Source organism: Accipiter gentilis, chromosome 33 (assembly GCF_929443795.1).
Source record: "Accipiter gentilis chromosome 33, bAccGen1.1, whole genome shotgun sequence".
Lineage (NCBI taxonomy): Eukaryota > Metazoa > Chordata > Aves > Accipitriformes > Accipitridae > Astur > Astur gentilis.
The window spans coordinates 4014292-4037102 of NC_064912.1; the positions used below are offsets into that span (position 1 = coordinate 4014292).

At 39.4% G+C, this 22811-nt stretch overlaps 2 protein-coding genes across 11 annotated transcripts in view; one reads left to right on the forward strand and one right to left on the reverse strand.

Annotated features, from left to right (window-relative positions):
* Nucleotides 1–1809, reverse strand: part of GTF3C1 (general transcription factor IIIC subunit 1) — a 44966-nt gene extending 43157 nt beyond the window's left edge. For all 3 annotated transcript variants that reach the window (XM_049791498.1, XM_049791499.1, XM_049791497.1), the window contains exons 1-3: nt 1588–1809; nt 692–901; nt 340–516 (exon numbers count right to left, since the gene is read on the reverse strand). In XM_049791498.1, coding sequence (XP_049647455.1) covers nt 340–516; nt 692–901; nt 1588–1808 — 608 coding nt within the window. In that variant the 5' untranslated portion in view covers nt 1809. The remainder of the gene's footprint in view (nt 1–339; nt 517–691; nt 902–1587) is intronic.
* Nucleotides 1810–1910: 101 nt separating this feature from the next.
* Nucleotides 1911–22811, forward strand: part of KATNIP (katanin interacting protein) — a 69887-nt gene continuing 48986 nt past the window's right edge. For 3 of the 8 annotated variants that reach the window (XR_007504546.1, XR_007504545.1, XM_049791500.1), the window contains exons 1-11: nt 1911–2289; nt 2721–2797; nt 4747–4916; nt 9330–9412; nt 12678–12812; nt 14832–15093; nt 16470–16619; nt 18727–18890; nt 20952–21064; nt 21508–21622; nt 22055–22261. Coding sequence is in view for 6 of the 8 variants with exons in the window: in XM_049791500.1 (XP_049647457.1) it covers nt 2736–2797; nt 4747–4916; nt 9330–9412; nt 12678–12812; nt 14832–15093; nt 16470–16619; nt 18727–18890; nt 20952–21064; nt 21508–21622; nt 22055–22261 (1461 nt within the window). In the remaining 2 variants the exon portion in view is untranslated. Of the gene's footprint in view, nt 2290–2498; nt 2531–2720; nt 2798–4746; nt 4917–9329; nt 9413–12677; nt 12813–14831; nt 15094–16469; nt 16620–18726; nt 18891–20951; nt 21065–21507; nt 21623–22054; nt 22262–22811 lie in introns of those variants that run through there. The other 5 variants (XM_049791501.1, XM_049791503.1, XM_049791502.1 and 2 more) reach the window with 5 other exon arrangements.

Genomic DNA, 22811 nt, shown 5'->3' on the forward strand with positions numbered 1-22811 from the left:
GAAATTAAAATCATTGTTCCATCCCAAATTTCAGGAAAAAGTGATTTAGAGAAAGCAAGAACTTCTACAACTTAGAAACTTGTGTATCAACCCAACAGACAATCTCTGGTTCCATGAGAAAATATCAGGAAGTATAATGAACTCAAGGAAGAGACCACTATACTTCTAGCAATACAGGCTCCAAGAACCAAGTGCTCCTGGTAGTAAGGATGAGATGCTACCAATACAGATATGAATTTAAATCAATACACAGAAATACTGAAGTGGACAGATCTTTATAAATAACCAGTGGAAACTTATTAGCTTTGATTTAATTCATACAGCAAGATATAAACTTACTTGAAAGCCCCACTGTGAAGGTCCCTCTGAAGCTCTCCTTGCCACCTAGCACGACCTAAACGTTCCAATATACAGTAGGAGAAGTCAGGGAGTTTTAAGTCAGGGTCTCCCTCCCAGCCTATTAAAGCTCTGTAACGCTGGTCCTGGGAAGCAACAATGACTAGTTTCTCTCCCCATCTAAGAAATAGAAGGGAAAGTAATAAATTATTATTAGTTTCATAGAAACAGAGAGATCAATCACTTTCCCCCCACAAACACCATTCTTGAAATAATCTGCACAAACTGGGCGAGGACTAAATTTTAAGACTTCAGTTCAAAATCTTTTAATGTCAGATATAAGGATTTCACTCACTTTTCAACAGCTTCTGTGTAAGTATAATAAGGCTGCAAATCCTTCCTCCTTATTTGATCAGTGATATCTACTCTCTCTTTAAAATACTGGCAGGAACCTTGTATGCCATCTTTATTATCCAAAATCATGTGGACAGGATAAATATCATCTGAAGGAACAGGATCTCTTTTGGTTTCCAGTATTCCTGTTTCAAGGTCTATTTCCTCATATCTGAAATAAAAGCAGAGCGCCAACATTTAACCAAGCAAGGGGAATTTGGAACTAAACTATAAGACTGTCACAAACAATGCTGATACCTCTATGAAGTATCTTGGAAAAATGAGACCCTTTTGAAACCTCAGAACTAGAAAAACACAAAGCAGTACTGCACTCCTCGAGTATGACCAAACCTTATCAGCATGCAGAGTGTATGAGGCAGGAGGAGGGGCAGAATTTTTGATCTTCAAAAATCCAAGGACTTTGAAGTGGTGGGAATAAAAGAAACATATACGGATACTAGTTTACAGAAAAGGAAAACAGCAGGTACATCCACCCTGATGAACCGGGATGTATAAATTCAGCTTGTACCTAAGCGGTAAACAGTTACTAGAAGGGAAGCCTAGCCAGGACTCCTACACAGGTCTCCTAAATAGCCGTGGGGCTTCAGAACCCCACTCCGCCTTGCCTGCCGCCACCCGGCTACCTAAGTAGCAAAACCTGCAAGGCTCCAGAGAAGGAGCAGAACCGGCGGCTGGAGAACCAGGCCCGAGTTATCCCCGGCAGCGGAGCAAGCCCTCCCCCAGCGTCCCGCGGGGTACCCGGCCCGGCGGGAAGGGGAAAGCGCGGCGGCCTAAGAGAGAGGGAGCGGCTCGGCTCGGCGGGGCGGGGAGCGCCGTCCCCGCCGGGGCCGCCCTCACCGGTCGTGCAGGCGGAGCGGCGGGCGGGCCCGCGGCAGCAGGTAGAAACTGATGTCGGGCTGGGCGCTGAGCGCGGCCCAGAGGAGCTGCTGCGTGGCGGGCTCCAGCGGCAGCGGGAAGGGCGGCGAGCGGGCGCCCAGGCGCTGCCACAGCGCGCCCGGCGTGACGCCGTCCAGCCCCTCCAGGGCCACCTCGTCCAGCAGCGCCCACAGCGCCTCCATCCCCGCCGCCGCTTCCGGCGCCGGGCCGGCGCGCCGGAAGTGAGGTCACCGGCGCGACGGTAACCAAGGAAACGCACAAACAGGGCAGCGGCAGCGCGGCCTGGCCCGGGCCGGCCCGCGCTCGCCGCGGTCCCCGTCGAGCTGTCGCGGGGGTCTCCGGCCGGCGGGCGGCGGCCCTGCCTCCGGATTTCTTCTGGGCCCGGTGCCTGCCGGCTCGGGAGAGCTGTCAGTTGAGCCCCGACGCTGCGTTACCTCCGCGAGGGCGCGGGAAGGGGCGGTGGTTTAGCAGAGAGACGCTGCAGGCGGCACGAGGCAAAATACGGGGTTTCTTTTTGCGGCGCAGAAGTAAATTAAGCGTCTTGGTAGCAAGTTTAAACTTGTGGGTGTATAAGAGGGCACCCTACCACAACTTGCAGCCGCAACTCTGCGATACGTGGTGGGAATTGCTGGAAAAGTTCGTATTTCCTGAAAGGCAAGCAAGGTAAAATCTCGAATTAAACACTTTAAATGTATACAGCCTCTGCAGTGAATAAGTTCCGGAATTAACGGACCTCATGAGCAGTAGCAATTCAGGAGAATCATCCCACAGTTGGGCTTTGGACGTGGCCCTTTCAGCTTGTGACCCAGAATTGACTTGCTCGTCAGTTCTTGGATAGTAAACTCATCATAGGATATGCCTTCCTTTTTTAGGCTCCTCAGCAGAGTGTGAAGGGTTCTGAAAAGTAAGTAGAACAAGTAACGTTTCCTCTGTTCTTCAGGAACTTTATGTACTACACTGACAGTCTTATGCTTTTTTGAAGGAGGAACTTTTTTCAGTTTATAACATTCTTGTCTACTGAGAGCGAAAAAGCAGTAGTACTCTATAATAAATCATTTCGGTACTTCAGTGTGACAATTATATTCTCATTTCAGCTTTATATTAAGGACATGGTGACTGACTTTGATGAAAAACATGATGAATACTTAATATCACTTCAGCAGAGAAACCGGTAAGATACAGAATTGTTACCACCACCGAGTATGTAATATCTGTCAGGTACTATCTAATATAGTAGCTAATATCAGCAGTTGTGAATATTAGTTTAAAATGTTGGGTTTTGAACTTGTGATGCAAGATCTGACTTGCTGTGTCTTGAAGCATTCAGGTGATTCTGTTTTCTTCCCTTGTTTTGCTAAGTACATCAAAGTTCTTATTTCTAGAGGAGATCACAATATTTCTACAGCATATGTTAAAATATAGATAAATTTATTAATAAATTAGTTACCATTTCCATGGCTTACAGGGAAGATTTTTGTTTATAGAGCAAGAGGTTCTAGATTCAGAAGTAATTGGCAGCTCACACTGTGTGAGGATGTTGTTATGAGGCACGGTCTTTATGTTGTCAGAAATAGAGAAAATTGCGTGCAGAAGTTAAGTGTGCAAAGTCAGGTTCTGCTAAGGTGGGAGGTAAGGACATCTAGGTTGCTTTTGCAAACTTCAGTATCTTTCAGACAAGTTTAAAACATTTCTTTTAATCTTTGTTCATATGAACCTTCCTGTCATTGTACCCTAGACAGATGAATTTCACAGGTAAATTCAGAAGGGTCTACAGAACTTTCTTGCTGGATTCCCTCCTTTACCACAAGCCATAAGATTTTTACTCAAATTCTATAACAAACTGAATGGGTTGGTGAAAAGACCAAAAAAACCTGCAAAAGCCACAATTATGTTAGAAGAACAGGCAATTTTTGTGAACACGGGTTTCTTTTGTATATAGTCTCCTAAAGCAGTTTTAGAAAAGGATAAAAAAAAAATTATTTAATGGTTGAAACAACTTGCATCCTTATTATCAGAGCTCTAATTCCGAATTTTGGTGGAAACAACTGCCACTGAATTACAACACGACAAGCAGGTGGCAACTGTACCTTGCAGAAGAGGCATGCTGGATGCATTCATGTATTGGGCATAACTGGCAGTTTTGGATAGCAGGGGCTGCAGAATAGCCTGTGTGGGAACAGGTCAGGTACTGCCCTGGGCCAGTCACAGCCGGTTCCTGCTGGATGCAAAACTAACAGAAACAGCCTATTGTGTGCCAAAACATCACCTGTCAGAGTAGCCCGGGGTAGATTTAAGAGAGTGGTGGCTGCAGGGGGGCAGGGGTGCTCCTGTGGAGGCATGCCGCCTAGGAGGACTGCTGGCCACACAGCTGGGGACATGCTCTTGGAAAAAGGTGACTTGTGTCAGAACACATACACCCTGGGGGACTTTGGCCTGTGGATTGACCCACCTTGCAGTCAGAGGGAAACCAGGAAGCTGCGTGCAGAGGCAGGCACAAATTGTCACCCACATGACCCCAACTTCCTGGCCTGCATGTCACCTCACTGAAGGAATTAGGACAGATCAAGTGTAACCCATGGTGAAAGGAGGAAAGAAGAGACTTGGAAGAGGGAGGGGTAGGTGTTTCACTGAAACTGAGCCTGGGGAAGGGTGTTTTTTTAATATTATTTTAACCAGACTTTAATTTTCTGGTATATCTGACTGCACGGATGACTGGGGGCTTTCCCCCTCAAATTTCAAAACACAAGTAATCTTTTTTTTTTTCTTGAAAAGAGCTCAACCATTTTTAAGCTTTTTGAAATTCTAAGTAAAAATCTTAAAAATTCTCAAGAAGAAAGGTTAAATATACTAAATACCAAATGGAAAAAAATAATGTGAAATGAGAAACAACATGGAAAAAATCTCGGAAGGGAGAGGCTTGGTCAAACTTCATATGTCACAGTGTGTGGGTACTTATACAAGCATTACAGAACAGGTCCTGGAAGCTATATTCTGAAATTGTTATTTGAACTATGAACATATTTTTCATCTGTGTGACATAGTGTGTTTTTGTGTTTATTGCTAATCTGACCATCTGTATATGCACTGCATCAGGATGAATTATTATCCTTTCTACTTCAGGCTACTGGGACGTTTAAAAAGAAAGGATCCTATACAAATCAAACTGGAGCAGTTAGAACAAGGATTTTCTCTGTATCTGAACGGAGCTAATTCAGAGCTGAGAAATTACCACAGAAAAATCAACTCACATGGCTACCTTAAAAATGAGACAAAGACCACCAGGGCAAATGGTGAGTTATGTGAGATTTTTACAGAGATTGCCCTCTAGAACTATTTTAAACATTACTCATCAGAGCTGTAATTCAGTCAGTGAGGTTACTGGTCAGGCTGTGCTAAAGAGACAGCAGCATTTGAGCTTGGTGGAATGAAATTCCATGAGACTCTTTCATCAGGGTACTTAAACTGGTTGTATGTTAACGGTCTTTGCAACACGTTACCAATTTCTCAGTTGATCCTTGACTAATTCCAAAATTTAACTTCCCCGCCTCTCCATTTGTTAAACAGTAATAACTAAAAGTAGAAGATTAGAAATGTATATAATTTGTCAGTGTAAAATAATGGTATACCTTTGTCTGACATGTAACACTGTTAATAGGCTTTAAAAGCTGATGGACTTCAGTGTTATCTAAGTCCAATGTCCTGTAGACAAATGACATTTGATGACATAGACTATAATCATATTAAACCCAGTAATAGCTGCATTAAGATCGTAAATTATGTTTAAGCTATAGTAGTAGTCTTAAAAAGACAGTTAATCTTTATTTAAATATTTGAAGTAAAGAAAATCTACCATTTTCTGCCAGAGATTAGCTGGCTTTATTTAAAAATGTGTATTTTGTTTCTAATTTAAGCCTGTCTGTCATGGAGAGCAATGTAGTGGCAGGAATAATTTTGCATATATGAAGGTATAAAGTGTGAGCTTACTGGCCTTCTAATCTATTTAGCATAATGGAAATAAAGTTGATTTCACTAAATCCCTGTATAAAGCAGTTTACCAACCTTAGTCTGTTATCCTCATGCTTGCTAGAACCTGTCTATCTCAGAGTGTAATTTTTTAATCTGTTGCTGTGTAGGTAGTGTCCGCTTAAGATTTATTTTCACCTAAAAATGAAGACAAAGAGTTTAAAAAGTTACTTAATATGATAATTTATTATGATTGAAAGTTTATTAATCTCAACAATACTAGAAACTAACTTTTCTTTCAGTAACTGTTCTAACTATGACTCTAACCTCAATCTCTTTTTTCCTTTGTTTTCCCACTATACTGGGTACATACTATTTGTTTTCAAGTTTAAGTGTGTGCAGGCTTAGCTGTCTGCTATATAGTTTCTTGCAAGTTATACAGGATGGTGATGGGGAATCAACTAGTCACCTAGTTTCACTATTCTATATGAAAGTAAAAACTTGTGTGTAATGATGCAAAAAAGTCCATGTTCTTGGATATTGGAAAACAAAGGAAATTGTGTGCTCTGTCACACTGGGACGATATACCTTTAGGTAGCTAAAGAGGGTGTAAAACAACATCTTTGACTTTTTGGTCCAAAAATTATGCAGGGATATTATGGCAGCAGCTGTAATAGAACTCTGTCAAGAGAAATTTCCTCTTAAAGTTCTGCTGTGCAGCTGTTATATCTAAGCTTAACCAAAGTTGTTTGGTGTTATGGTTGCTTAATGCCATTTGATTCAGTTAAGGTAAAATACTTCAGCTTGTCTATAGGGATCTTTAAAGACTTCATTGGGAGTCTCTGTTCCTTTCCTAAACTCCATCAACTTGGAGACAGTAGCATTATCTCTGCAGAAGAGAACTCAGTGTTTTGCTGTTCCTTAGCTATCCAATGTTGTTATTTTAAATACGTGTAGCTGCAGTGAAAGATATCAACTGAATAATCATCCTGTCATTTTTCTTCTTCCATTTGATTTTGCCACTAGAGTCCAGAGTGGGAGTCATTGGTGATCTGTATAAGCTTCTTGCCTGGGGTTAGTAACTTAGCAATTTTGTGGTCTGTTTAATTTCTAGGCATTTCTTCTCTATGATTGAATATGATTTTACTTACAGAAATGATTTCTAGCTGAGATACGGCACTGAACTTTCTTCCCTATCCATCTCCCATGAGAGTTATCACATCATTTATTACTTCTAAAGCATCCATCTATAGGACTAGTCTTCACTGAAAAATTAGGGATGTGTGATACTTAATAACACAGAATGGACACAAATCCCTCTTTGTTGTTCCTGAAAATGTCATCATAAATCTATTTGTCTGGACTATTTTCTTTGTCTGTGTTCCCTAGGAGTAATTCATGATAATAGTGATTGATAAACTTTTTATGCTTAGGCTTGGTAAATGAATTAAAGTAAATGATGGGCTTATAAGGTAGTGAAGGTGGTCTCTAGGTATGCTGTCATTTCTTTGGGTGTATAACCCAGACATAGTTTCACAACCATGTATGTACTTACAGTGCATGTCAGTGTGGTCACAAAGATGTGCCTTAAGGGTCTCATGGGGTCTCATTTGATTATGGCTAGTATTTTGATGATGTACTACTTGGTTCTTGGCTACTAGAATAGGCACTGTCAGCTCAGGCCTCCACGGGAGTGACAGCAGTGGACCTATTTTGTGTGACGAAACAGATAGTGGTTGGTATTGACATCCCATCCATCCCATGAGAAGGATATTTTTGTTCTAAAGTAATGTTTGTAGCACAGATGACTAGCTCAGCTGCATCAGCTTTTGCCTGGGATTTGAACTACTGTTTTTCCTGGTTTAGAGAGACCTGGTCAACAATCCCTCACAAAATACTCAAACAATTCTGAGAAGCAAATACTCAGTAGTGGTAGAATGAGTCCTACCCTGTCCCCTTTTCCTGCTTACATCTGTAGCATACATGAGTGGCCTTCTGGGCAGTTGCTTAGAAGAGGTGAATTGCTTAGGAAGTGAAAGATGGTTCTAATTCTGTCCCAAAGCAGTGACTGAATCAGACCATGCTTCTAGCACTGTAATCTCAGGACAGTTCACCCTCAGTGCCAGAAGATCCCCATTGCAATCAGGACCAATGCTAATGACTGCAAAGTGTTTCTGGAGTTACTTAGGAATAGCCTAATGTAGTAGCAGAAGCTCTAGTTCAAAGGGCTGTTTTTCAAACTTGGAGCAGTCCATTCCTTTTCCCCTCTGTTCTTAGTCCTGTTTCAGGCCTAAGAGACAGATTCTTTGTGCTTAAGCAATAGAACAACATCTTGTTCTTCTTGCTCTGTAATTTTATGATCACTCTAAATTGACATAAGCATACACTTTTCCCCCAAGAATGGTCCTATCCTACCCTGTGCCTGTTGTCTCCAATCTGCTTGTACCAGCATTTGTGCAATCTCACGGTGAACCGGATTACACAAGTGACTATAATTAAATGTAAAGTTTCTTTTATGTTTTTCCTCCATTAAAACTTCCCCATATCAATTCTTTGAACAGTTCACTGCACAGGTACATGCAGGGTTGTCCAACCCAAAAAAGAAAATGTGGTATTGAGAGTTGTAATGAGCAACCCAATCTAATTTTGAAGTAAGCCCTGCTTTGAATGGGAAGTTGGACTAGGTGACCTCCAGAGGTTCCTTCCAAACTAAATCTTTCTGTGATTCTATGACCTTTGTAGGATGACTGCTTCTTTTATTGGTAGTGCCAGTTTCTGCTGCCTTAGGGTGACCATTAAATTATGGCTTAAAGAAAAAAGGTTTTGCATCAGCTATTTTTCTCCACTGAGAAGAAATGGAAGCTGTAAATCTGTCTTGGACATAGGAAATAAGATGCCTTTATTTAGGATGCTATTGGGAGTGTTGGTGATGTCCTTGCTCCATTGAGGATGCTGATGTGTCCTGTAAGATGTTTGTGTCTTTGTCTCAGTCAAAGCATCTTCTCAAAAATCCATTGTTCCACTGTGAGTTGGGACCATTTCCAGCACAGGAACCCTTAGTTCTCCTTGACCATACACAGAATTATTGCAGAAGTTCTGGAACCAACTCTTCCTTGCCTTGGAAATGAAGGAAAATGATTGGTTTTCCTTCATTTATGACTTGTACATGAAGAATCCTTCTCTGCACAGTATGTTAAATACCTAATACATTCTGTTTAATCTGCCAATACCTTGTGTTTCCTTAGTTTCAGAATAAATACACACAATTCCTTTGTAAGCCCAGCATATCACTTGTTGTTCACCAGGACCATGTCTCTCAGAGTCTGCCTTCAATAGTATGGGTTCTGGGCTTAGTTGGCTTCCTAAGACAGCTTACTGTCTACCCAGCTAGGAGTCAGAATGATGTGTAACCCTATTCTAGAATATATTTCTATACTTTCGTATCAATGAATGTGGAGCTTCACTTGCTATTAAGCTAATGTATCTTTAAACAATGTATGCTCTTGAATGCAGATGAGGATGGCTGTCCCTGAGGAGGTTCAAAACTCCTGCTACTAATACACAACTAGCCAGTATCTGAAGCAGAATGCCTTTTCAGTTGTTGCTACCATTCACATGTCAAAGACTTACTCTTCTGTCCTCACCTGGGAAAAAAACGCAACTCAAACCAAGGTGTATATTGTCAAATACCGTATTTCTATCTTCTGTCTTCTAATTCTTGTCTCTATGTTCTGAAAAAGCAGCCCAGCTAGAAGAGAGTGAGTTGCGAGGACGCAGCACACAGACTGCACCGAGCAAAATACAACGCAGAGGTTGGCTTCAGGTAAGAAACAGTTTGAAAGAATGCATCTTTGAACCAATTCTTAGATCATAAATAATTTTAGGGGAAATTGGTTGCAACTAGTAGATAGTGAGCAGTTGGGACTCTCACAGAATCTGTCTTGGTTTGGTCTCGATTCTGAGTGACAATGTGAAATGATACCCTGACCAGTTTTGTATCTACTTTGAAGCCTAGAGAGGAAAATTTCATTGAAACGGTCTTGTTTCAGTGACATCCATCACAGAAACTTCTGTAGTATAGACATGATTGGCTCAATCTGTCCTCCAGCAGAATAGCTGTTGCTTGACATCTCTGATGGCAAGACTAGAGAGCTTATGTAGTGCAAAGGATGGAGAATCTCATTTTGGACATACATCCCTGCCTGTCACTGCTGTTATCCACCCTGCAGTAGTATTAAGGGACACAGAGGTGTAATTTACATAGCTTGAGTTGTAATTTGTGACAGATTCTTGTAGATCAGAAGAGAGAAAAATGCATATAGATAATAAAAATACCCTGCCTATATGAAATTTGGAGCCATTAGCTACATAGTTGTTGGTTCACTGAAGAAACCTTAATGGTCTTTTTTTCTTTTGGCCTAAAGAAGGATTTGACTTAACCTGTCAAGGAGTATGAGTTAATTAACAGAACAAATGTGAATTCTGAACAACTGAGACATGTCACCCAAATAATTACCCTACGTGATTAGCCAATTGCCCTGGCTGGATGTCCGGTCTGTGCTTGAGTGATGGGGTACCAGGGATCTGTGTCACTGTGGATCAAGCATTCATGTCATGCAGGTTTTCTTTTCTTTCAGCAAATATTGCACATTCAAGTTTTAAGGCTGCATTACTTTATTTATCACCCTTACTGCTTAGCTGAATTCATTTTTTCAGCTGCTATTTCTCAGTGGATCATTGCTTACATACTGGCCTGTCAGAACTTGATTGCTAAATTTGCCAAATGCGTGGCTAGTTGTAACCTATGTCATTCTAATCACAAGAGCCAAATGAAGAAGGAGGTATCTCCTCTGACTGGACTGGACAGTTAGCCAAATATAGGTAGCTATACTAAAAACTAGCTACTACTTGAGACTAGCTTGGAATGATACCTTAAATCTTTTATCCAATTGGATGGAAGGATAGCAGATTTATAGTATCTTAATGAACAACTGGAATTATTTAGCTAAGGAAATGTGCAACCATTGAGTAAGATGCAGGTTGTGCCACACAACAGTTTACTTTCCCAGTAATTTTCCCTGTGGGTTTTCTGGATAGCTAGAGGACCTAGCAATTCATGTTCAAAACTGTCAAACTTAGGCTGTCCTAAGGTATGCTATGAGGTGGGAAGATAGACTTATTGAAAGAAGACATTCTATCAAAAGCCAGGTTGCCTTAGGATATTCTCTCTGGACATCTCTGCTCCTGGCACTTAAAAAATGGTAGAGAAGTGTATGAACACCAGGTAACTAAGTTTAATATCATTGCACAGATTTCTGGATCACGTTACCTTTAATGCAACAGTGCTCTTCCCCTCATTCACTTATGAGACTTCCCCCTATGGAATATGTCTGCACCAGAGTTCCAAAGTGGGGAGAAAAAGTTACTTAGAGATAACTTTGTTCCTTGAGAGAGGTATATGCACTTCCTGCTTTCTCTTTTGTTATCTTTTGGAGTACTGAAATTCTGTGGTATGGAAAGATGAGTTTCTCAAATCTTCTGCCCCTCTTTAACCATGCTTGAGTAACTGACAGAGTGCATGCTTTGATGGCATCCTAGTTACGAAGCAAAACAAATTCAAATTCGTTTCAACCATTTTCACAGCCATGTCTGACATTTACAAAGGCAAAGAAATCTTTGTGCTTGAATGCTTATGGCATAACATTTCCCTCTCATTCTACTATACACAAAAATAATACATCTTCAAAAAATTGCTGTTACTTCAAGTAGTCATTTTCATACATAGACATTACAGAATCACAGAATTATTGTGGTTGAAAGGGAACACTTGAGATCATCTAGTCCAATCCCTGTGCTCAAGCAGGGTCAGCTAGAGCAGGTTGCCCAGGACCGCGTCCAGTCAGGTTTAGAATACGCTACAGATGGAGATTCTTCAACCTCTCCAGGAAACCTGTTCCAGTGTTTGATCACCCTCACAGTAAATTTTTTTCTAATGTTTGGATGGAATTTCATGTTTTCTTTAATTTGTGTTCATTGCCTCTTGTCCTGTCAATGAGCAGATACCTGTCAGGTGCTTATACACATTGATGACATCCCCAGGCTGAAGAGTCCCAGCTCTCTCAGCATCTCCAGCAGAGCACCTTTGCTTGTTCACTCCTCAATCCCATGTACAATCTAGTAATTTCCTGGATTGCTTGAGCCCTGCTGTGTTGTCTTTCCAGCAGATACCAGGTTTGATAAAGCACCCCATGAGGACAGGGGTCTTTGAACTTGCGGATTCTTCCATTTTTTTGAGGAAGGCCTCATCTACTTCTTCCTGATCAGGAGGTCTATAGAAGATACTCACTATAACAGCATCCATGCTGGTCTGCCTGCTAGTCTTGACTCAGAAGTTCTTGACTGGCTCCTGACCTGTTCCTTGCATAGGTCCATACATTCCAGCTCTCTCTCACATAAAGGATGACAATTCCTTCTCACTTTCTCAGCCTATCTTTCTTAAAGAGCCTATGCCTGTATCCATCCATTGCAGCATCCTATATCTCTATAATCCCAGTGAGGTCATAGCCCTATAACTAGATACAAGTTTCTAACTCCTGCTGTTTGTTTCCCACGTGTTTGTTCTCCATTAGTGTAGATGCATTTCAGAGAGGCAGCCAAGCATGCTGATTCCCCAGAAGAGGCTCGAGAGCTTTCTCCATAAGGTTCTGCCAGCACTTCTTCACATGCCTGTGCTTTAAGTGATTCCACTTCAGCTATTTTGTTGATTGCTATGTCCCTACACCTATTGTTTTTTCACTTACCTGGTGAGGTGAGGGGGTGAACCCCAGTGGGCACTCACTTTGGTGGCAAACACATAACGTGTGCTGGGCCTGACCCACTCTGTGGATAGCAGCAGCAGGTGAGGAGTTTGACTAGGGCAATTAAACCATAGGGGCCCAAAGGTGAGCTCAGGGAGGACAGAAACCTATAGAACAGAGAGGAAAAGTGTTGCTTGATCTAGATATTGTTATGTAAATGTGATGATTATTCTTTTGGTACTGCTGATAGCACAAAAGATGTCTAATTTCTCTGAATACTTCTTTTAACAGAAAACTGTGGAGATTAAAACAGAAGGGGGGGCTAAACTCTGCATTAAACCTCCTCTTGAGTACTCTGAGGATTTTGAACCTTATGAAAGCTTGAGTGTGGAGACAAATGGTGATGATCCTCTCTGTTACTCCCAGGTACAATTGGCAGTTGCCTTCTATTGTTCATGGTAGTGTCAATTGAAATGTGAATGGGCCCAGGTATCAGTCTTGAGTAGAGCATGCAAACCCAGTATATAGTATTTCTTTCACTAGGTGATTTTGCATTGATGAGATGTGGCAGAAAGAAGGAAAAAATGAAAAGAAAAAGTAAAACTACTTTGAAAATCTAATCTCAGTCAACAATGCTGTAACATGTTAAGTCCTAATTTAAAGAGGTAGAATATTGTCTCTGTTGGATAGAGCCAAGGTATTTCATGCAGGGAGACTACTTCAGTTCACTGATGGTTGTCCACATGAATGTCACTCTTGGCTGTCAGGTTAGAGAAAGTTTAAACAACCACTTTTTCTGGGTTTAGGTTAGTTTTTGAATAATTGTGCTAAAATTGTGGCATGTCATTGTTTTGTCTAACAGAAGTCAGAGTAAAGTTTTAAAAATATTATAATCAATACAGTTGCTTTCCATCAAGGGTTGCTATTGTATTGATTCTGTTGTTTGACAGTTCAGCCTTCCATTTGGTTACTAATCACAGTTTGTTCTAGCACACTTCACAAATGTCCTGTCCTTAAAAAAAAAAAAAGAATAAATGAACAAAAATTTATGAATGTTTTTCTGCCTAACCAATTAATTACATCAATAAAGTTTTTCTGGGTTGTGGAGTATCATCTATATATGAAACTGTCTACAGATCTTACCACTGACATCAAACTTCCCAAGCATGTTTTCTTAGCTTGCATCTTCCTACCTTTCCTGTATTGCTTTTGAGCTTATGATTTTTTTGCTGTACAAATCAGTAACTTGTTTACAGTGATGGATGTTTATAATCATTTATGTGTAAGTAGTAAGCTAATAATTTTAAACCAAAACCCCACTTTTCTTTGTATTCCAGATGGAAATGCTTTTGGTTTTCCTGAAGCTATAATGTATTTTCTTGAATGTCTTGTTACAATGCAGATGTCATGAGGTTTCAAACTAAAAGAAAGCCTGTACAATTCCCTGTCAAATAACTAGAAATATTAGTCTTGACTGTCATAAAGACATGCTCAATATCAAGCCTCAGGTTGCTTATAGACCCTCTTTGAACTTAAGTTTGCCTGCTCTTTGTAATATGTTTCTGTCAACATGGATTTCCTAACAAGTGTAATCTGTAGCAGAAGAACAGCTTGAAGCTTTCATTGCAAACTGAACATACACTGCCGCAGTTCATTTGTACCTAGGATAGCTTCAGGTTTTCATTCTGCTCATACAATTTGCTTACCTATACTTATCTCAAAACTCTAATACCAACAAACTAGGAAAAAAGTATTTAAGATATACACGTTTTTTCCTTTTGCATTCATAAAAACACAAGGGTCTGCGCTCTTTGTGGCATATGCTGAGAGAGGCAGGGCAGTTCTTTCCGCAGTAAGTTTCAAAATAGATTAATTTTTGCATAAAATCCTGTTATGGGTTGTCCACTTAAAAAAATCTGTGCAAACTGGAAGCTTAGTCCATTAGACCACAACTCCTTTCTACTGTTTTTTGAAGTACAGATGTGTACAAGACAGCACTATTATCTATCCAATTGCTTATAAAGAAATTGCTATTACATTAGCTTTGCAGTCTTATGAAGGCATTTGGAAAATCTGGATTGCAGCTAGTCTTCAAATAGCAAACCAAAAGATACGGTAATCTAACTGTGAGACTGGAAAAATATATGCCCTTTCCCTATCCATTACTTACCTCCTGTTTGTAACACATAAAAATTCCTTAGCCTACAGAATTTTTCTGCAAGGATTCTGATAAGAAGGACAGGAGTTGTAGGATGATTTATCTTTACAAGTCCTCATCAGAGGAGTGAAGACGCGACATAGGAATGTGAATATTTTTAGCTACATCATGGCTCTGAGTTCATGAGAAGATTTTTCTTTCTCCTAGGGGAGGAAGAGGCAGCCACATTGGTTTATTTTAAAATACATGTTTGAGCTTTTCTGACAAATCTGTTTGAATTGTACCAGACGTTGAGAAGAAGCTTGCAACTCAGTATAGAAGACAAAAGGATGGAAGAAGACTCTCTTAGTGATGATTATGACTCTGTTGAAGAGGATGTGTTTTCAGAACCATCTCCCACCGAGGAAACAATTACAAGCCTTGGAGCCCTTCAGTTGCATAGTGGTAGATCACTGCAGAGAGAAGCTTCTGAACATCAGGATGCTGGGAGATGCTCTGGCCTTGATTCTGGTGCCCTTACTGTGTTGCAGTTCAACCAGGATCAAAGTAGTAAGTCTCTGTGTATTATACACTACTACACTACTATAATAATAATAATTCTTTGAAAGCATTACTTTTAAAGAAGTTGTTGCTGGTTAATCATTAATGGTTACTCCATACTCTCAGGATTTTTCATGCTCTTCAGCAAACCTGTTGTTTTAATCTCCTGATTTGGGAGACTTGCATCCTCTTATTACTACATTAAGAAATTTTTTGCAAAGACAAAGATATAGCCCTGGTTAACGCACTTGCATCACCAGGCTTAGACACTTGAACTAAGATTGTTTCAGACTGTCTGTGAGATTTCTCAAGAGATTAATATTTTTTTAATAAATTTTTGAACTGTTTTTGCAGTAATCTAGGCAGCTAAATCTTCCCAGTCTCAACTTCCTCCATTTCACATCCTGGGGGCTGGATACTTGTCATAGCATGTGCTATTCATCCCTGATGAAAGATATATTAATTCAAGAAAGCAAATCTATCTGGCTTTGAGCCCCTTCTTTTTGTTAGGTCATCTTCTTTGGAGACCTCAGTGTCCAAACCCAAAACCAGTCACTAGGTTTCAAAGATGTTTAGCTTGTTAAAGGTAGAGAGTTCAGGCAGAAGCCAGACCTTGACCTACGTTCAGTATTTCTCAAAATTCCCTCCCCACTCATTTCAGATACATTCATTGGTTTGGGGGGGGTTTTTTTGTTTGTTTGTTTGGGATTTTTTTTGTATCTTTTTTTTTCCTTATCCATAGTTAATTGCTTAACTTAAAAGGAACAATCTTTGAGTAAATTGAGTAAAGGAGTATTCCTCTCATTATCATAGAGGTGAGTGGAGTGTGAATGTGGAGAGATGGCAGAAGAAAAGATGGGAACAAAGGGTGGAGCAGCAGTGAGAACAAGATGCTTGGGAGAGTATGTGATTTTTTTTTTTCCAAAGAGAAATTTCAAAGCTGTGATACAAACAATGGAGGCATTAATAATTCTCACATAAAAAAGTGAAGAAGTACTCTTATGAGCTATGCTAGGCAACCCTCTCCCTCTTTGAAACCTGTAAATAAGACAACATTTTAGTATGTATTTTAAGAATTTATTTTGGTATAACTGTGTTAATATGTGTAGTGCAGATAAATACCTGGTACTGATGAGATATATTGGTACCTTATAATGATATACTTTATTTTGTTTCACTAAGTCAGTGCAAGCCATACATATGTGCTTCTACATCAATAGAACAGTATCAATGAAAGGGAGGAAGGATGGAGGTTATCATTTTAACTATGCCAGCATAATTAAAGTGGCAAAATTTTAGCAGTTAAGATCCAATAAGTTTTCCCTGGCTGGCTGCTCCTAAATATCTCTGAAGTTGATTATTTCTGTTCCCTTATTATCTTGCAGAAGTGAAGCCGCTACGAGTTCTCTCGGCAAAAAGAAAAGATAATGCTGAAATGTACATTCCTATCAGACCAATTGTGGTAAAAAATAAAATCACTCGGCCACTCTCTGCTGAGTTCTTGCATCAGGAAAGACATGAAAGAATTTGTTCTAGTAAGAAATAATAGGAGAGTTTTCATGCTTTTCCCCCCTCTGGTTCAGATGTAATTTCAGCACACATCTGTCATTATGTGATTTTTTTTTTTTTTTTTTCCCTTAGCTGTTGTCCTCTTTTTTTTTTTTTTTTTTTGGTGGGGTTCTCTTCAGGTTTTTTGTTGTTGTTTTTATCACCTCGAGTGTTTTGACTGAGTAAAATTGTGAGAAAGTCCAGAGCCTGTATACATTAGTCTTCTGTTACATCTTTACTACCTTCCTTCTCGCTTCCACAGCATAAGACTTTTTCCTTTCCCTTCCAGTCCTTAGGCTTGCTCTGTTTCCCAATTTCCTCATGGAGATCTGTTCCCTATGGTATTAACAGAAGTGTGTCCTCTCAAAATCAGCAATTGGCACTTTGGTGGAAGATTTTAACACTACATTTATAGCAATAAAAGCATAGTTTTCCACAGCACAGCAAAACTAGTTCTGTTGCTGCTTGGGACTGTAGTTGAATTACACAATGAATGCTGCAGATCAGTCTCCAGTGCTGGGTAGATAGGCCAGTATCTAGTACCATACTGAAAGATGTTTTTCCTGTACTGGAGAACACCATTTTGAAGGCACTGCTGCTTATTCTAGAAATCTGCTGCTAAGGTGTGGTCTTTACCTGGGCTAAAAAAAACCCACAACAAAACAACCCCCAAGTCTAGGGGCTGAAATCATGTTATTTCAGCACAGTCCTTAATTGAATGAGTCTGATGGACTTGAGTTTTGAAAGGTCTGAGATAAAGTTTTCAGATTTACTATACTCTGTGGTTAAGACACCCTTTTCAAAAAAGCAAAATCCAGATATGTCCCAAGAAAGCAGTAAAGCTAAAAGTTTTGAAAAGTCAAAATATTAGTTTCTTAATTGGCAGAAAACCAAATTGAGGGAAAGAAGCTAATTCTTTTTGGCTTCAGAATAAATCCTCTTTGTAGCTTCTGAGACCCTCACCCACCATCTGTCTGAGCAGATGCTTGCTTTGACCGCTTTCCAAAGATGTGCGTAGCATTTTCTCAGGTTATAATAGTGCTTGTTAGAACTGTTTCTGTCCAGCTATCACTTTAAATCCTTAAATTAATTTCACTTCAGGGAGATGGTATAGTACAGAAAAATAAAAAGGATTTTATTCTATCCCTGTATTTGCAGAGATGACTAATGCTTGTTGAAAGTTTTTATGAGTGTAGATGGCATAGGGCTTAAAGAGTGTGAATGCACACAAATCTCAGTTCAGTTTTAACTTCCTGTCTTTTCAAGGTAGACTTCATGTTCCTAGCATCCACTGCCATTTTACTCTCCTGCTTAGTAAACCTTACTGCAGCATTATGAGCACTCTTGCATATCAGCCTGTTCTTCGATATTTTCACATGATCTAAATGTCTGTACAACTTCGGTCTCTTTTCTTCCCTTGACTTTTTAAGTCCTTGAATATAACCACTGTGCTTCTCTTTTGAATATAACCACTGTGCTTCTCTTTTTAGTCCAATCTCAGATCCTCTATTGTTAAATTTTACTGCCTTTCTTTTAAGCCTGTTTATAGGCTGTGATGTTCCTATTTCTCCATGATGTTTGGGAAGACTGGGATGCATATAGGCATTTTGATGACTAACTACTTAAATGCTAAGGTCATTTATTTTATGTTGCAAATAGCAATTCCTGACTCCCCTTCTTTTGTTAGAAGACTCTGGGGATTCCTCCAAAATATCTGAGCACCCCAGTTACACTGAAAAATTCTGGTGTGTTGAAATTATATATACTTATTTTTCAATGAACTGTTACAAGGCATTTCCATTAAATACTGGAACAAAGCAAGTACAAAAAATCTTAAAGCATAAAAACTATGTTTCTCATTTGTCAGTTTTCCTCCTCTTATGATACTGTTTCAGCTGTTGTCTAAAGTAGATGTGACCTGGAATCTTAATATAAAAACAAACTGGAGCATTTCAGCCTTGCTTGGGATGGTAACAGACTGCTAGCAAAGCCCTGTGTCAGTAACTGAATCAGATGTTTCAAACATATGCTGTTGTAATGTTCCATACTTGTATGTCCAGACAAATGAATATTCCTTCCTTCTTTTGGTGGCAGGACCATTAAGTCGACCAGAAAGACCACTTTCAGCTACTAGAAAAAATGTGTGTGAGAGAGATCCTGATCTCTCAGTTTCAGCTGTGGTTAAAGCAATGCAAATTGAAAATGAAGTCTTGCAGAGAGACCTGCAAAGGCAGACAGTTTCCACAAGCCCTCAAAAGGTATGGCAAAATACAGAAGAGGGCTGTTTAATCAACTAGCAAAATCCCCATGAATTACAATGTGTTATACATTAAGATTGTGTATGAATGAATAGTGATGCCTCGTAAGTGTAACTGAATTTGTATTATTCTTCCATAAGGTGGTTTTTGTTAATCTCTTTCCTCAGGATAGCATCCAACAGCTCTCTCCTGATTTCAGGGATCACTGAGCAACTGATAGACCAGTCACATGACACAGTCAAATGCACAGCTGCAGGCCCGGTTGAGCCATTTTCATTCTGGAAGCTTCTTAAGCAATATAATGTGTGATTTCCATACTAATAAATCCTACCTTTCTACTGGACTCATTAATATGGGCACTGTTCCTTGTTAATACATGCTCTCCTTTTGGAGCAGAGCTGTCACGAACACTGCTAGCTCTTAGTGAGGAGCTAGTATGGGTTTTCTGCACCAACATGTGTTCATCTCTAATCTACAGCAACCATGTTTAAAAACAATTAAAAACTCATAAACAAAGAAATCAACAAAAATCCATTCCCTTCTGATTCAGATCAGACCATTGTTCCTCGTTAAGTTAAAGAATAAGGAGGTTTGTGTTGACAATCCTAGCTAAACTTTGAGCATAGCCAATAATTGGGTTCTCCTAACAGAAAGAAAGTATATAAAGAAATTTGAGCATAAACTGAAATTTACAAAACTATCTGTTTTGGACAGTGTTCATGGATTCAAAGTCTGCTTCCAGTTTGGTGTTTAGGAGGCTTATGTTTTTTTGAAGGAAAAGAGATATGCCTAGACATTCTTGGAGTTACTTATTTGAGTTCTGAGAGCTTCCAAGACAGCTGACTAACCTAAGCTGATGCTGCCTGAAGTTGTGAGTTGGTGCTATGATGAATATCTATCCACTGTCATCACTGAGCCAACATTAGGTTTATGGGGAGTTTTGGTTAGGAGCAAAGGTGAAAATGTTCCTTTACTATAGGTAAGTACTTTGCATATGATTTCACCATCTGGGTCAACTTTTCAATCTTATTCCTCTTGGTTTTGAGATATTTATAGCTTAGTGGTTGAGAGAACAAATTCCATTGAAAATTCTTACATAATGTGTCTTCCTGCTAACTTTAGGACTAATTTTACTATTGTGCTTAAATGAAAAATAATGAAATGATACTTAAAATAGATGTAATTTACCCTGACACTTGAGATGGAGTTTCAAAACCCCACTGTGAGTTCTCAGTCTTAAAGCTGACCTAATGATCTTCCAGCAGTAATTTAATTTTGCTTACACAATTAAGGGATTCTGGAACTTGGGCCTTTGATATTTAAATGTATAACAATGCAGAATGAATTAACTTCTAAGCATTTCAAAGTTCTCTTACTCTTCAAAAATAATAGAAATGGAAGTGACCTAAGAACAGAAGGACTGCCATTCCTCATCTGACTGGTTGTTCACTGTGCTGAGTATTCTGTCTTGTGACAGAAGCTACCCAAATTTTTAGGAAAAATAACAAAGGGAGCAGGGTATACTTACAAAGTGGGGTACAGGCAGGGAAGGAGCCCATAGCATTGTAGGAACTGCAGGACTTTTCCTCTGTTTTCCATTAGACAGTCACTACTGATAGTTCTATATTTAAAAAAATAAATCAAGATTTTATTATAATAAAACTGAGCTTTTTGGGGTTTAAAAGTCTTTATGATCCTTTTTTTTGGAGAAGGAGAAAGTCTAGGCAGACCTCTGCCAAAGTTTTGGCCAACTCTGAGTCCTACCAAATGTATACTATGAGATTTCAGACATATATATATATTTTTAATAGTCATCAGAGAATGCTTTTACATTACTTTTCTTCCACATAGAATACCAAGCTTCAAGTTCAGCTTTTTCATTGCAAATCAAGACCAATTCTGTTAGATGTGCTTTAACTCAGTATAGAGTTACAGGTTAGCTGAGGTAAGCTGAGACCAGAGCTGGGCCCAAACTCTTACTTATTCCAGAGATGCAGACTGATACTCATTGGTACATGGAGAGCAATGTGAATGAAACATGTTCATCTTTTTCTTACTTAGAAGAAATTTTCTGTTTCATCTGTTGTTTCTGCAATGGCTGAATCTCCAGAAAAAAGCCAGACAAGGACTGCAGTCACAAAAAGTGTTGAGACAATTTGTCCTTCTGGAAGCAGGTATATCTATTTCCTTTAAGGCAAGCTTCTTTTTTTTTGAAGAGATATTTTTCAGTATACCACCAGGTACAGTGTAGTACCACTACACCTGATAATCTTTAGATACCTGAGACATCATGCAAGTAGTAGCAAATCAAGGAGAAGGTTGCAGCCTTGGCCTAGTCTCTGTGGATCAGGGAACTGCCAACATTTCCCTCTGTCTCTATATTACCTATGTATTACTTTTGTAAACTGCCTCACACCCAGCTGAGAACTGGAGCCGAGTCTTTTAACCAAAGGTGGGATGCTGCAACAGTTGTCATTCAGTGGAGGGGTACATGGGATTCTTCTGTGGGGTGTGTGGGTTCATCCTCTCATCTCTTCCCCTTTGTACCAACTAAACTATTTCTTAAAAATACAAGAATTATGAGGAAGTAACACATAAAAGAATATGTATGTTTCAGACAACAGAAGAAACTTCTGAAAGTCCTTCCAGAGCCTGAGAGCCCTTCTGCATGTGATAATGAGATATCCCTGTCTGATGACAAACCTGAAGTAGATTCCATGTTGAGAGAGAAGGTTTGTGTACATATGCACCAGAACTGATGCTTCCCAGTATTACTGAAATAAAAGTATATTGAATAATCTGTATTCCACCAATTCTGCCCCACATCAACTAATAAAACTATGGCAGGGTAAGAGAAGAGAATTTATCACCGTTCCTTTGTTCATCAGAATGACAAAGGAATCGGACAAAGAACAGAGACCTGTTTTCTCTTTAGGCTTTGTAAGAGGGTGATATGTTCTCTTCTTTTACCCTGCCATAGGTTTATTAGTTGATGTGGGGCAGAATTAGTGGAACCCAGAATGATTGAATGTTATCCAGATAGCCTTGAGTTTGCAAGCTTTTTGCTTCTGACTCATCAGTACTGCAGTCTTAACGGTCTTTATTGTGTTCCACATTGTATTGTTTTGTCACTTATGTTTATACCATATTTCATTTCGATCCAGGTGACAACCAGTATGGAAGTACATGATGCCATTTATGTGACTATGGAACTTCTTTCTAACTGGGGAAATCCAGTAAATGTGGGCCTGAGTGAGGTGGAATTCTTTGATTTGTACAATGAAAAGATAATTGTGTCTCCTCATGATGTGGACATTCGAAATGCTGACAACCCAGGGGATTTGTGCTGCTTGGTCAATAAGAACTTAAATGTAAGACAGCTTAGTCCTGGATGTGAAAATTTCTCATTATAATATTTCTTTAATATTCTGTCACTAGGTTTTTTGTTTAAAAACATGATTGCATTTGGAACCTGACTAGCATAACAACTATCTGATAATTTAAAAAAATATAAATATTGCTTATTACTAACAAATCCAGCTTTTCTGTCCCAGATGTTGGTATTCCGTTATAATTTTGCTTTAGAGCAGAATTTGATTAATTTGCCTGACTTACTTAACTGAGCAACTGGAAGGAGGCAGCTTTAACTCTGCCTACTTGTATGTCAACTCTGTGGTATTGTCTTGGATGAAAGAACACATTCAGTATTTAAAGTATTGTAGTGTAATCATAGTATCTGTAGAATGACATCAAAAAACTCTAAGGACAGGGAATTTCAAATTTTTACATATGTCTGCCGATAAACTTAAGTAATTCTTGTGATCTGAAGGTATAGGAGCTTCACTGCTAACTTATTCCAGATGTTTAATATTAATTTAAGTAAACTTAAGAAGGAAACACACTTATTTTCTCCTGTCCCCT